Consider the following 14,082-nt stretch of genomic DNA (forward strand, 5'->3'; position numbering starts at 1 on the left):
GAGGCCTGTGTTGTGTGTCAGTTGTTACAGTTTGAGTTGCCGTGTACGAGGTTTCACGTCTCTATGTTTCATGTTGTAGATTTTCCATGTACCGAAGCATATAAAAAAGAAGACAATGACAGAAACGTTCGGACATTTCCGAAAAAAGAGAGTAGCATTTTTTTTTTTTTTTTGCTTATGCGACTCCTTTTTCCTAGTCCTGTACTGTAAATTCAGCTCGTAGGAGCGTGAATACTGAAAACCCATCAGTCATCTCGTATATCAGTTTTCATTACGCATTTGCTATTGCTTGTTGATCTACATTACTACTTTGAAAAAAAAAAACAGAAACATAAAAAAAGGCAGATAAATTCATGCACAAACTCACATCCAAGATAGCCGTGATCACAGTCTCATGAAATCATGCTCAACTGTATGTCCTTTCACTTATAAAAGCTAGGAGAATGCTTAAATGCAAGAGGAGAAATATAGGGTGTATTTGTGATTGTCATTAGTAAATCAAGGCTTTGAGAGCCATTGCATTCATGCAAAAAGAGCATTCATTGAAACGCTTCATTACACAGCGATGAGACAGATTTTAGGATGGAATTCAGAATGATGTTGATGTTATCATGATAGCTCTCAAGTAGAAGTGATGTTGAATGTATTGATATCAGATGTGGTCATGTCAACCTTTGTCAATTCTTGATAGTCTAGGATTCGTTTTTACCAAATCCTGAGCTGAAGGGAATTGCCACTTGTTCCGTGTGTGTGGCTTCAAAATGAGAGTAATGATACCATGATTGAGGCTTTTGAGCTTATCTATTCATCACATCTGCATCTGGCATTGCATAAGAGAAGTGAGATAGATGTACAGTTACTGATCATACTCGGATGGATTAGGTAAGAATGGGCGCAACAGGAAAGCAAGATGAGAAAAATAATATTAGATATAAAGCACTTTGAATTGAATGACGTACAAGCTGGTAGCCTCGAGTTTTCAGTTCACAAGGATAAGCCAATGTAATTTTATGTTGATGAATGCGTGAAAGCCAGATGTAGAATGTTCAAACATTGATTTTAGAAGCGAGCTATGTCATGATTCCAGGCCCACCTAAGAATCCTGTACGGTTGTATGTGATTAAACTTTGAAAGCCCTGCTGCCATGGGAAGAAGATATAAGTATTAAAATCAATCTTTTGATTGATTAGAATTATAAATCATTAATCAATTAATATAGCTCGATGCAGAAATCATTAGTTTGAATAGATGCGCAATACCTGCTGCTGTAAGGGATCGGAACCATCACTTGCTATTGGAAAAGAGCGTTGTAGTCTAGTGCATATGTTGCCTGTCTAGCAATCAGGAGGTTGTTCAAGTTTGAGTCCAACATGAGTATCATGTGCTCATGATACTTGGCTATGACTAAAACATTGAATAATTTGTTTACATCACATCGATGTAGGGCAATTTGTCAATCAGTGGCAAGATGTTAGTATAAAATCCAGTAGTGTGAAGATGATTACTCAAGAAGTCATTAAATATGGAGTCACAGAGAGTAACCTGATGTTCCCATCATTTAGACAGATAGGTGGCGTTCTAACACACACACAAATACACGCAAAAAAAAAGTTTGCAGGACCATTCATATTGGTTTATCAGCGTATGTTCAGTGGTGATGGTGCATACTTTATCTGTCGCGGCCTCCTCTTGAAAACAATATGGTATAGATGTACAGCAGGATCTTAGTTGTCTTTGGTGAAGTCTTTGTAACTGGAAGTGGATTTTGTGCACAATGTGGTCAGATGCATGCTTCGTTTCACGTACGTGGGAATGCCTGTAGTACAGTGTGCTGTGGAGGAATTTCTGTGTCCGTAGATGGTGATTCTGATATTCATGTTCGTTAGAGGTGTCCCATAATGTGTGGAGAAAAAATCTAGTCCTTCGGGAATACCTGTGGTACAGTGTGCTGTAGACAGATTTCTGTGTCCGTTGACGGTGATTCTGATTCATGTACACTATAGCATGTTCTATAACGTGGGATCAAGTCTAATCTTGTGGAAAAGCAGACACATTTATACCATAGTCGTGTGAGGTACGACAGAGTTGATGTGTTGGCCAAATCACTTTGCTCTCATACATGTAGATAAATTAAGCATTTTATTTCTCTCGTTTTGCTCCCCATTGGAATAGGGAGGTATGAATTCATAAAGCTATTCATAGCAAAGAACCGTGCCTCAAAGATGCAAATTGTATTTAAAACCTTTTTAATTGTTCATTGGAAACAAAGTGTCGCACACGAATTAAAAAAAAATCTATATTTTCTATCTAATAGATGTTTTAAAAATAACGGAACCTGTGCTGACTCTGTATTTTTTTTTTCCAGTCTAAGTCGGTTTTAGTACTTCATCCTCCAGAAATGACTCTTTGCTTTCAATTTCCATTGAAGCAGAAGCGAGGAAGTTGAAAATTCCCTACTTCTGTTATTACTTCATTGTTCGTGACCACAGCAATGTTGGTTCGGCTCTGTTTCATTCAGTATGCATTTTTTGTCTGCAACTGCAAATCTTGTAATTTGAGCATTCATCCCATTGTTTTGTATGACACAATATATGATCAAAATCTGCATAATTGTCTTCATGGCTAAGATTCACTTTTATTTTTCTAATTCACTCATGTTAATTTTTTTGCTTTGGATGTTACCTGAAATTTGTGACAATTTTTTTTTTTCTGTTCTACATGTAAATCTGCATAGCTGTGTCTTGATGGGCAAGATTGGAAAAGTTGTCTAATTAACCTTTGTTGTTTGTTTGCTTTGAATGTTTGGTATTGGTATTGCACTAATCATGAAATTTTGACATCAAGCGTAATACTTAAAGATAGCAAATCATTGGCACAAAATTCAACAAATCAGTTTTAAACCTGATGTTTTTGTGAACTGGCAAGAATCCATAATGATTGTCACAAGCAGTAGTCATAAGCTCTTCATGAATGTAATATTACAGGCACTGAATGCACCGTCTACAGTTTGGAACAGAGCTAATAAGAGTCTAATTTCAGTGACTGTGCTTTTTGATATCGTAGTGTTTGGACTATTGCATACTTAACAATTCTCATCTTTTTCTTTTGTCTCTGCCTCTGTGTGTCTGTCTGTCTGTCTGTCCCTCGCTTCCAGGGTCCACCCGGCGGTCCAGGTGGAGGGCCTCCAGGAACTCCCATCATGCCTAGCCCACAAGGTATGCCCACTTAACCCCCACAGAGCCATCATCTTATAGTGCCACAGCATTGTGCGCACATATAGGTCACCCATAGAAATCACAGGGTTAAATGTGGTTAAGGGAAAGGCCTTTCAGGAAATTCAAACGAAATATGTTGCCTTTGATTTGTAGAACATTTCCTTGCAAGTGATTTTAGGGAACTTGTCCCCCATCTCTGTGTTAAGAACTTGATGAATGTGTGCAGAATATGTGAAATATGTATTTCTGCCTTCATTCTGTGAGCAGAAACTAAAATGAATCCAGGGCACCGTTTCATGAAAGTTGTCAGCCCTGACAAGATGTCAGTCTCTGATAATTCCGGTAAAATCCTTGGTTTTGATTGGCTGAGAAGGTCTCATCACTAACTGTTACTGTGGTAATTGTTAGAGTCTGACAACTTTCATGAAACAGTGCCCTGGGGGGTGTTTCATCAACATTTGTCAGTGCTGACAACTTGAATCACCATAGTAACAGTCAGTGACCAGAGCATCTCAGCCAATCAAAACCAAGGATTTTGTAAACGTTGATGAAACACCCCCCTGGTGTGAATTGGTATCAGGTCTGTAAAAGTGGCAAGCTGGAGAGCAAATGCTTTCATTTTCGGAATAACGTAAGGTAAACTTTGGAAAAATTGCAAAATTTAGCTATGTGTCCCGAGTGTAAATGCAACCAGAGGGGACAATGGATTTTCTCAATTTCGTACCCAACTGTGGAAAGTGATTATTTCTCAGAATAACAGTTTGGTAGGTAAAAATCTCTCTAAACTTATATTGCAGTGGGAGATCTCTTGAAAGATTACATTTTTGATTCCTGTTCATTCGTCTGTATTGAATATACAGACTGTATGTGGTGTGGATATCTGTTGTTACCTGTGCATGTATCATTCGTGCTATCATTGCCAATAATTGCATGCTTGTTGGTTGTGTGCTTTTAGATCCGCCTACTCGTCCTCATTGTATATAGTTGTACGATCGATAACCATACATGTGATTACGCTAAACAAATGGCTAGTTTCTGCATGGTGTAATTGTTCATGAGAAATGTTAACGAGAAGAAGTAGGCTGGTACGAAACTGTAACTCTGACACACACTCTTTTGTCTTCTCCCTCGTAACTGCTGCCAATTTATGGTAGCATGGCAAAGTTGACATTAACATGCTTACTGATGCTATACACAACCCTAGATACATGTACTTTGTCAGCTAATTCTTTCGGGGATAGGGTATTACCTGTGATGGAAAAACTTTCTTTGGACCCATCATGCGGAAAAGTGAATTACTCAATGCCATCGTTTTCATCATGATGCCCGAGAAAAGCCCACCGCTCCCAGCTGAATTCTGGAAATTTCTCAGCAAGGATCGTATAGACCAACAAATGTTCTTCATGTTTGAAATATTATTTCTTAAATAGTGACCAGTGCGTCGCTTGGTCCTTGCAAACCTGCAACCAACGTTTCAACGATGCATGCTTGTCAAATCAGTTTTATCTCTTGTTGTCGAGTTTGGCGTTATCATTGTAATGTCGCCATGCTTGAGGCATGGGAAAAGTTGACTAGATTGTGTGAAAGGGATATACACTAGTGGACCTGCCTCATGACCTCTATATTTTATCAGCCAAATTTGTGTACTAAAGCTTTTGACATTTACAACGCTCTGCTAATGCATTACATATCTGAATTTAACTTACTGGCCCAAATTTACGAAGGTGGTACAATTGAAACCATGGTTTAAACCATGGACAATTTGTTTGGAGCGCCAAGTGTCGCATGGCCTATTTCATTATGAAATCAGTCATTTCGTTGACGAAATAACCATTTCGTTAATGAAAATGATCATTTAGTCGACGTAATGTTAACAATTTGAAACAAAACGAACAATTCGTCGACGAAATCGACAAAATATCTGATTTCATAACGAAATAGGCCATGCGGCACTTTGCGCCCCATACAAAACTATGGTCTTTGTCCATGGTTTAAACCATGGTTTCAATTGTACATGTACCACCTTCGTGAATTCGGGCCACTGTGTCCATGTGTGTGTGTGTTGTTTTCTTGTGTGGTAACAGAGAGACAGAGTACTGTAAAGCGAGATCTTTTCGTGGCATGAAATTTTCTGTGAATTAGAGCCGAAGGCCTTTTTCACGGCATGATATTTTTGCGAATTGTCACTGCCATTCAATGCACATACTGTAGTGTTGTGTAGATGAGATTTCACGTGCATTTTATTTCAGCGAATCTTGGCTCCCGCAAAATTTGTGAAATTGAAATGCATCCGAACATTCCTCGTTGTACAGTAATTCTTTTCTTGCCAGTGAACTAACGTGTGTAATTCCGTGTTGCTGCTAATGTGTAATTCATGTCTTGTCTTCCTGTGACAGTACATGTATATACATCGCAAAATATAGAAGTACTTGTAATGCAAGCAGACATGTACATGTATTTTTCTTGTATCCAACTGCTCCATACTTGTCCAGTGCCCCGTGGAATATTTTCATTGTACTCTTCTCTATTTCCCCCTCAAAATAATGTACAATGAGTAATTTGTGAATAGAAATATGCAAACATATTTTGTCCTGCATTTCCTAGTTAAGGACACTGTATGTTCAACAGTTGTTTACAATTTCAGCATTATTCATTACTCTGCAAGTGCTAATACAAATATTCAAAGGAACTAGATAGCTGGTGTCTAACCATATCTATTCTTCTGTGATTGACTGTGTCTACCTATAAGACTTGTCTACTCATACTTAACAGTATGTTACAATGACACTCCTCTTCCTCAACCCCCCCCCCCCCCAAAAAAAAAGAGTGTTTGCAAAGTGCTCAGTGTGTTGATTGTGACCCAGACCTGATTGGTGTCTTCTTTGTGGCATTAATTTATATTGTGAGTTCTTTCTGGCCTCTTGTGAGAATGTCAGCATTTTCGTTAAAAGAAAGAAGAGAATGCTGATGTAGAGGGAAACTAGGAGTAGGACTATATATATATATATATATATATATATATATATATATATAATTGATTCTTCATTTTTCCTTTATTTTCATGTTAATTGGTCTGTTTATTAATTTCTTATAAACTTTTTATTTTTATTTTTGAGATTTCTACCCAATGGACATTTCGAAAAGATGAAGAAATGTTATCAAGGATTTTCTCCTAACAGTGAGAGACTGTACATATGTCATCTCTCTATTTTTTAGAAAAAGAAAGGAAGTGGTTGGTATTTAGATAATGAGATAAACAAATATTGTGGGTGATACACAAGCTTCATTAATGCACGTAATGCTAGAGTAAATTATAATGCAGGAGATGGATGGTAGAGAGAGGGTAATGAAAGTTAGTTTCTGTCATTTTTAAATACTGGGACTTTGGCCTCTTTCCACTCAACCGGCGCACATAGGTAGTTAGTTTTTCTGCCACTAAAACCCTCTGTTTTTACATAACACTGCTAACACTAAAAAATAATAGTACAATGTCCTGTAACATTCCTATACTGTACCATCCTGCCTTGATTTTGTGCAGTGTTCCTCATCAGCAAGACTTTTGTGGGAAGAAAACAAGAAAACAGTCTAATGTCATCGTAAATCAAAATAATGCCTCTCAATTGTGATCGTTGTGCCACGTGATTTAAAGCAATTTCTCAACTTTTCCTCAGAAAAGGAATGAATCTTTATTGAAGTTAACGTCTTTGCGCAAGGCTCGACGCACACCTGCAATGAGACGTGAAATGATTTCCTTGACTTTTACGTCGTTCATCCCACCACGTGATTGGCGGTGTGACAGTTGCAAATGCCACATCGGGATGAAATTCTGTGGCAGGTGGGGTGGGCATGAAAATGAGGGATGCTACATGTACCATTTGAGATGTGCTCATACCAAAGGACTGCTTTACTAGGCATCTAGCATTTTCGTTAATAAGAGGTCTTTGCTTAATGGCTGTGATCTGCCCTTTTCCTCATTGCAGCTTTCGCCTGTCATGTACTTACTGAAAAAATACGACAAAAAAAAAAGACAAGAATGGGGATAAATAACATCTAACGGAATCAAAAAGTTTATGACAACAGACTTTTATCATTATTACTACTGCTGCTTCTACTCCAGCACAAACTAACAACAAATTCAGCCGCATTTTGTACTAATCAATGCAAGCACTGGGGAATTAAGGCTGCTGATTCTTTATCTCTCATTCCATATATATATATATATATATATATATATATATATGTATATATATATATATATGTATATATATATATCATTTCTCTCTCTAATGGGTATCGATTCCTTTGAGAGACGGATGAATACCTGGTACCGTTTGTCTCTGATCTGTCTCACTCGGGCTTGATTTATTCCAAGTTATTTACTTACTAATTGCCCGTTTGGGAGAAGACGGTCAACCGAATCCAAGATGGAAACGCTTGCTGCGCACTGGCTGTTGCCGAGCAAAAGAAAATTGATTCTGCTCCAGGAATAACAAATGTTTGATAGCCCATGGTTGTCACTTTTGTATAGATTGTTCTTAGATCGGACATGTCCCATTAGGTTTCTTTCGATTGGAAACACGTCATGCCGAGTGTATTCATATCTAAACAAGATCGCATGAAAGAAGCAGTGCAGTATTTGCTTTCTGCTTTAGAGAAGCAATTAGATTTTATGGCTTTTTGTGAAATTCAGGCAGCCTTTAAGACAGATTAAGTAGCAAAAAATTGCTTATCCAACAAATCAATAATTTGAATGAGGCATTTGGCAAGGTGTTTTGACAGCTTATGTGAATATGATGGGATGCATCTATCTCAAAAAACAAATGCAAAGGGCACAAAGCCGTCATCTTATTTGTAAGACAAGATGGAAAATGACACAAAGTTCTCTGTTGTTGTTTTTTTAAAGTGCATTTGACAAATGTGACAGCAACTTGAGGGAAAGACTCAACTAGATATGTCCCTGTGACACATCGGTCATTTTGGCACTCATAGTTGTCTTGTCTTTTCTTGTGTCCAAGTATTTTGACTTGTATAAAAGTTAAACACTTCTGACAGAAAGAATTATGCATACCAAACCACGCTTACCTTTGACTGCCTTTGTCCAGAAAAAGAAAGAAAAAACGAAAAAGACATTTCACATTGAATACTCGGATTTGCAATATTTGGTATTCAGGGGAATGTATATGAAATATTCCTAGATGCCATAGCAAAAAAAAAAAAAAGATAAAGAAAAAAAGAAAACAGTAATTTTCCTTAATAATCGTTAGTGACTCCCAAATGAAATGAAATTCTGCATCTGTAAGAAAAAGCACACGCATATGATTTCATGGCATGCGCCAACATGGCAACGACCGTTTCAGCAAGTGTTTCCATGCTGAATTTGATTGCCGTCGGCTCGGGAGAGATCCAAAAGAGTCTTGAGACTTTGCTGATGTCTTTGCGACAGGTGCGTCACAGCCCATGACGTCTGACAGAAGAATGTCGCAAGGTAGTGCGAGAAGAGGTGACTATTTACATTTTTTCCGCCCCCAAACTTTTTTTTTCCAACCATGGTCACGTCACCTGTAGGTCGCAATTTAAACCAGAGGGGGAGGGATTCCATTATTGATTTACTTTTCTTACATTTTCCCTGTCTTTTCCATAGTCAGGGGTTGATTAGAAGTCATAGCAGTAGATGGCAGTGATATCAGATTCATGGGTAGACACCCTGCGTTTTTCCTTTCTGTTCAAGTTATTTGGATTGAATTCTTTGCTGGCACACAGCAGTAGTTGGCCCTCTTGTGCTCAGTAGATCTTTCTTAGCCAGTGCTTCAAATATTGTCATTTTTGTCTGTTATAATATTTCTATAGTTAAAATATTTCATTTTTCTTTCGTTGGAATTTTTATTTATTCATTTATTTTTTTATTTGTTGTAGACCAACCCCTTTTTTCTTTTTAGATTTCTGTGGACATGTCTCTGTAAAGAAGACTTCGCACAGCACGCTCGAAAGGAAAATTTTGTCAAAAACTAGAGAGTGCAAGACATATATATATATATATTTTTTTTTTTTTTTTTCGGGGGGGGGGGGGGGGGGAGGAGGAGGGAAGAGGTAGAAACCCTAGTCATCTGTGTTGTCCCACATACCAGCATCCATGTTAGTTGCCCTTTGAGTTCAGGATGTACAGCAAATCTTTGTAATTTTGTTACACATTTTCATTTCAGTGTCCAGGTTATAAGTTCGTAAGGTGTATGAAAATGCTTGTTGGTATGTGTACATGCAGAGCCGAGTGTTGTAATGTGGCCAGATAATGTAGAGACTGATTTAAACTACCCTCAATCCAACACCCTCCCAAGCACCTTGTGAGATAAACTAGGCCTACAGATTGCATCTTGACCATGTCAATATAGCTTCCATTTTTCCTGTGAAACACACTGTTTTAGGTAGAAAATACTCTGTATGATAACTAGTATTCACTTCTGTGATTTGTTTGGCACATTAGTTGCATTATGTGGATTGTAAGTGTAGGTATGCAGTATGTACACGTATGTTGCATGCATGGCTTGACCAATAATTGTACAGTAGTGTATTTGTGCCCAGAATTAGTCTTGTCAATTCCCAAATTTGTTTTGAAAGTACTCATCACTGTGGAATGATAACTATTTGATTGTGATGTGATATTGTGACCTCCTCACAAAATGTACATGTATTTTAAAATTAGGTGGACATACAATGTACAATGTAGTACGTACTTTTGTAGTGACACAGTGCTGTGTAAATGAATGTTGTGCTATGTCCCTGCATTCGTAATCGTAAAATGTTTCAAAAGGCTGGTTTAAAGAAGTTGTAGTAATGTCTTAAATGTGGTTGGTTGTTGTTGTTGCTTTTTTTTTTTTTAATTCAATTCTTTACATTAAGAGCATTTGGTTTTAACATTGTGTTCATGGCTGTTTTGTGGTTGCTTTTTTTCCTCTGGCAGACTCCTCCAACTCTGGTGACAGCATGTTCTCCATGATGAAGCCAGTTCCTGGCGGTGCCATGGGGCCAGGGGTGAGTTCAGCCTGCCATTCTCTCTTCAAATAATGATAAATGTTTATTGTTAAGCTGTTGGTTTTTTTTGGTCAACTGAAAGCTTGCTTGCCTGTTCCCACTCCCATTGGAAAATAGCAACATTGAAATAAACCACAGCCTGCAATTCGTGTTGTGTCAAGAACCCATCTGAACCCAACCCAGAAAAATTGCAGACTTGAGTACTATAGGGCATTTCATCAATTGTTATGTCAGTGACTTTCAGTGGCAAATTTGTTCTCAGCCAATCAGATGCAAGGATCTCAGTAATGTAAAACAGTTGTCCGTGTCAGTGACTGACAGGTTTCATGAATGTTGCCCATATTGGGCAGGCCCAAGGCCTGGCCCACAGGTCACTGTGTGATCTTGCCTACTTCTCAGTTTTAGGGAGGAACGAATTGAGGACAATATTCTGTAGTTTTGTCGTGTGTGGCAAGAATTGTCATCTGCATAAAGTGCCTGCAGTTGATTTTCAGAACATGGAGGGGGTAACAGTCAAGGAAAAATCGGTTTGTGAAATGTGTTGTACTTTTTGTCGCATACCAACCATTCTTATGCCTATATTAGGATTAAAATAAGTTACCCATTAAAGTAAAGTGGTTACTGTGTTTTTCTATTCTCTTAAGGCTTTTTCCTCTGTTCTCTTGTTGTGCTGTATTCCGAGTTGTGGGTTTTGATCCTAGCCTGTATTTTCACCCTCGTCAGAGCTTCCCAATGGGCTCTGGGCCGGACGGTCCGATGCCAATGGGCAGTCAAGACATTCCCCCAGTCATGAACGGTGAAATGGACGGTATGCCCAAGAGTTCACCCGCCAGCAACCCGCCGGGCGGCCCGGGGGGCCCCGGCACGCCCCGAGAAGACAACGGATCCATGACCCCGCAGATGTTCCCACCATACGCAGAAAACGTAAGTGGAGACGCGTGCTACAGCTTCCCTGCCAACCCCTAGAAACCCATCCCTCACGCGGTCCTCCCCCAACCCCTCCCCCACCCCCTTAGGATGGGGAGAGGGTCAACTCCTCCCCATCTCCCCCACCTTCTTTCTTGCTTCCTAGCAAAATGTTTATTTCATATAGCTTTGTTTCATATTGTACGACATGAATATATCAAAGCGATGTGTGACAGAACTTGTGTTACATGTATGTAAAGTTTGATGTTATAGACCAGTTAAAAGTGTTGAAGGCTTAGGCAAAGTACAGTGTGGTATTCATATCAGACTGATGAACAGAGCATTCATATGTATCTTAAACTGCAATGTATACATAGAGAAATCAGCAGTTTCAAATAATCATGTTGGGTTCACGTATATTTGTTGTAATGCGTTGCGATATTCCAATTGTATCATGTTAAAAGAGAGTATAGTATAAGGAAGAAGTAAGCACGGTTGCATTTTGATAAGACACAAGGGCTGATGTTTAGCATTGCAGTGTGTGATTCCAGTACTTGTTATGATATAGTATGTTTTTGAAAACAGAATTTAGATATGATTCATCGATCTCATTAGGAAAATATGTCAATTGTTTTGATGATATTTCGCAAATGTTGAGGTATGTGTGAGTTGGTGTTCATCTATATACATATATACCGAGATAAGGCTGCCTCTTTCGTAGCTTAATAACAAAGTCTAGTTTAACTAAATTTCTATCTATCTAGAGCTACTGTATCCTGCTGAACTAAAGACCTTTCCTTTACAACCCATTTCTGCATCATAATACGTAGAGCCGAATCGAGGGCACTGTATATTTACAAAGGGCACTACACTCCAGTTCGCCAACAAAATATCTTTCAAAAGCATTAAAGACCGTTCACTCTACCCCCTGCTGTTGGTAACACACTGTTTATCCACAACCCCATCCACTCCCGATACCCCTCACGCTGCATTTATAACCCTGGAATTGGTGATGGTTATATTAACCAAAAAGAAGAAGAAGAAAAAAAATTGAAATAAACCAACAATCTGACGAAATGACTACTAACAGCTGACGAACAGAAATTAAAAGATTCTTCCCGATCAAAACGATTTTGTTCACAGTTGGCGGTCTTCTAAATTGAAAATCAGGATTAAGTGATAGGTGAGTGCCTCTTTCCTCCCAGTCCAAATTTATTCCAAATCCAATCGATGTTTTAATCTTATTTGATGAAGTGCCATATACACTCAACCTGCACAGCTTATTTCTCGTCTCTCTATCTCTCTCTCTGTCTCTGTCAGTTAGTTCCTGTCGATTTATTTCTAGAGCATCCATTATTTCTGTTACTGTAAGAGCACCAAAGTGGTAGAATAGACTTGTAGAACAAGTAGAATAATAATCAGAATTATTCTAAGGGTAAGGAGCATATATATATATATGAATATATTTCTTTTATCAGAATTATAGAGGCTAGAGAGATGTTTGCTAGCATTAAAAGTAAAGAAGTAAATATTGGATTTGAAGGATATGTGAGTATCTTTGGTGTAGATTTGAAGTGCCATGATAAGAAGTTTAAGTTGGTTCAGATGGGAAACAATGGGGAGAAAAATTAATAAGAACACATTTTTTTTTCCCACTTTGGCATCAGGCATCTTTAGTAATTTCCAGTAGACACAAAGTAGTGACACTTTTGCACTGAAACACTGTGATGACCTTAGTGAATCATTTTCTCTTTTTTTTTCCTGCTTTTTTTTTTGGGGGGGGGGGGAGGGAGGGGAGGAGGGCAGGGGTTGTGCAAATTAGTACCAAAGTTGTTCTTCATATGTTTACAGTTTCTTTCCTCTGATTAGATTTACAAAATTGCCTTTCTCAAACTAAATTTATTTGTTTGAATGCCTATACAGAGTGTCTGTATAGTTGCATACGTTTCCCTGAGTCTGGATGTCATTTCAGCGGAAATCAAACTATCAATAAAGAACCCTAAAGTTCAGCTTCGAGAAGCATTTTCAACTGTCGGTGTCATTGAATAGTATTTGATGTTGGGTTTCATTGGGCCTAAGGTACCGTTGAATAATCATGGTTCATTCCTCAAGGGATAAAAATAAATCCCTTTATCTACAGAACTCAAATTGAATCGGCATCCTTCTCTTGAGCAGTGTTTTGACATTTCATGTATCGTGAAATGCAATATGATCACCCCATGTGGGTAATAGTGTCAGTATAATAAGTGGTGTTCAAAGTTCTTTAGAAGTGCCTAATCTGTTGCCTGTATGGGGCTCAGGTATGAAAGAAAGTGGTACATATTTTTCAGATTAAACTTGCAGAAATCTACATGTTAGAACTGAGAAGATCAATAATTTTTTAGTGTCAATGTGCACATACAGCAGCAACAACACAAGGTATCAAATGCCTAAAACACACTCACGGACACACTGCACCAGTGTACAAAAATCCTGGCCAGTATATATATTTGGTGGTGCTTTTTTTGCCTTCTGGTAGATGCGAGAGAGGAAAAGATGCCTATCTATTGTAGCTTGGATTACAGAATGAATATATAGTACTTCTTGCAATAAAGTGTCACAATGTCAAATGATACTCAACACACACTGGCACCATTATTGCGCAATGTGCAGGGTTTTTTTTTTTTTGTACTTCAAAGGAGGGACTTGCTTTGCTACTGTATGTACACTTTCAGAAGTTCAGTAGGTTAGCTGAGCAGGTTGATACACTTGCCTTTAAGATGCATGACTGCAGCCGCTTTTTTCCCGTTGTATATTTCGTCATGAGTCTGATCAGTCCTTTTGAGATCAGACCAAGCACCCTCCTGTAAACATTGTTTGCACGGCAGCGATAAAACCTACAGTTTATACCTCTACTGTATACAGAGTTTGTTCGCTTTTGTTACTCAATCCTCTG

General features: G+C 38.3%; 1 protein-coding gene across 4 annotated transcripts in view; it reads left to right on the plus strand.

Moving 5' to 3' along the window:
• Positions 1–14,082, plus strand: part of LOC139710754 (single-stranded DNA-binding protein 3-like) — a 176,146-nt gene that overhangs the window by 157,987 nt on the left and 4,077 nt on the right. For 3 of the 4 annotated variants that reach the window (XM_071622669.1, XM_071622670.1, XM_071622671.1), the window contains 3 exons: positions 3,155–3,215; positions 10,171–10,241; positions 10,965–11,165. In XM_071622669.1, the coding sequence (XP_071478770.1) occupies positions 3,155–3,215; positions 10,171–10,241; positions 10,965–11,165 (333 nt within the window). Of the gene's footprint in view, positions 1–3,154; positions 3,216–10,170; positions 10,242–10,964; positions 11,166–12,290; positions 12,331–14,082 lie in introns of all 4 variants that reach the window. The other variant, XM_071622672.1, reaches the window with a different exon arrangement.

This window comes from Diadema antillarum, unplaced genomic scaffold, assembly GCF_040938485.1.
Source record: "Diadema antillarum isolate AM-2024a unplaced genomic scaffold, OU_Dant_1.0 seq00001559_RagTag, whole genome shotgun sequence".
NCBI lineage: Eukaryota > Metazoa > Echinodermata > Echinoidea > Diadematoida > Diadematidae > Diadema > Diadema antillarum.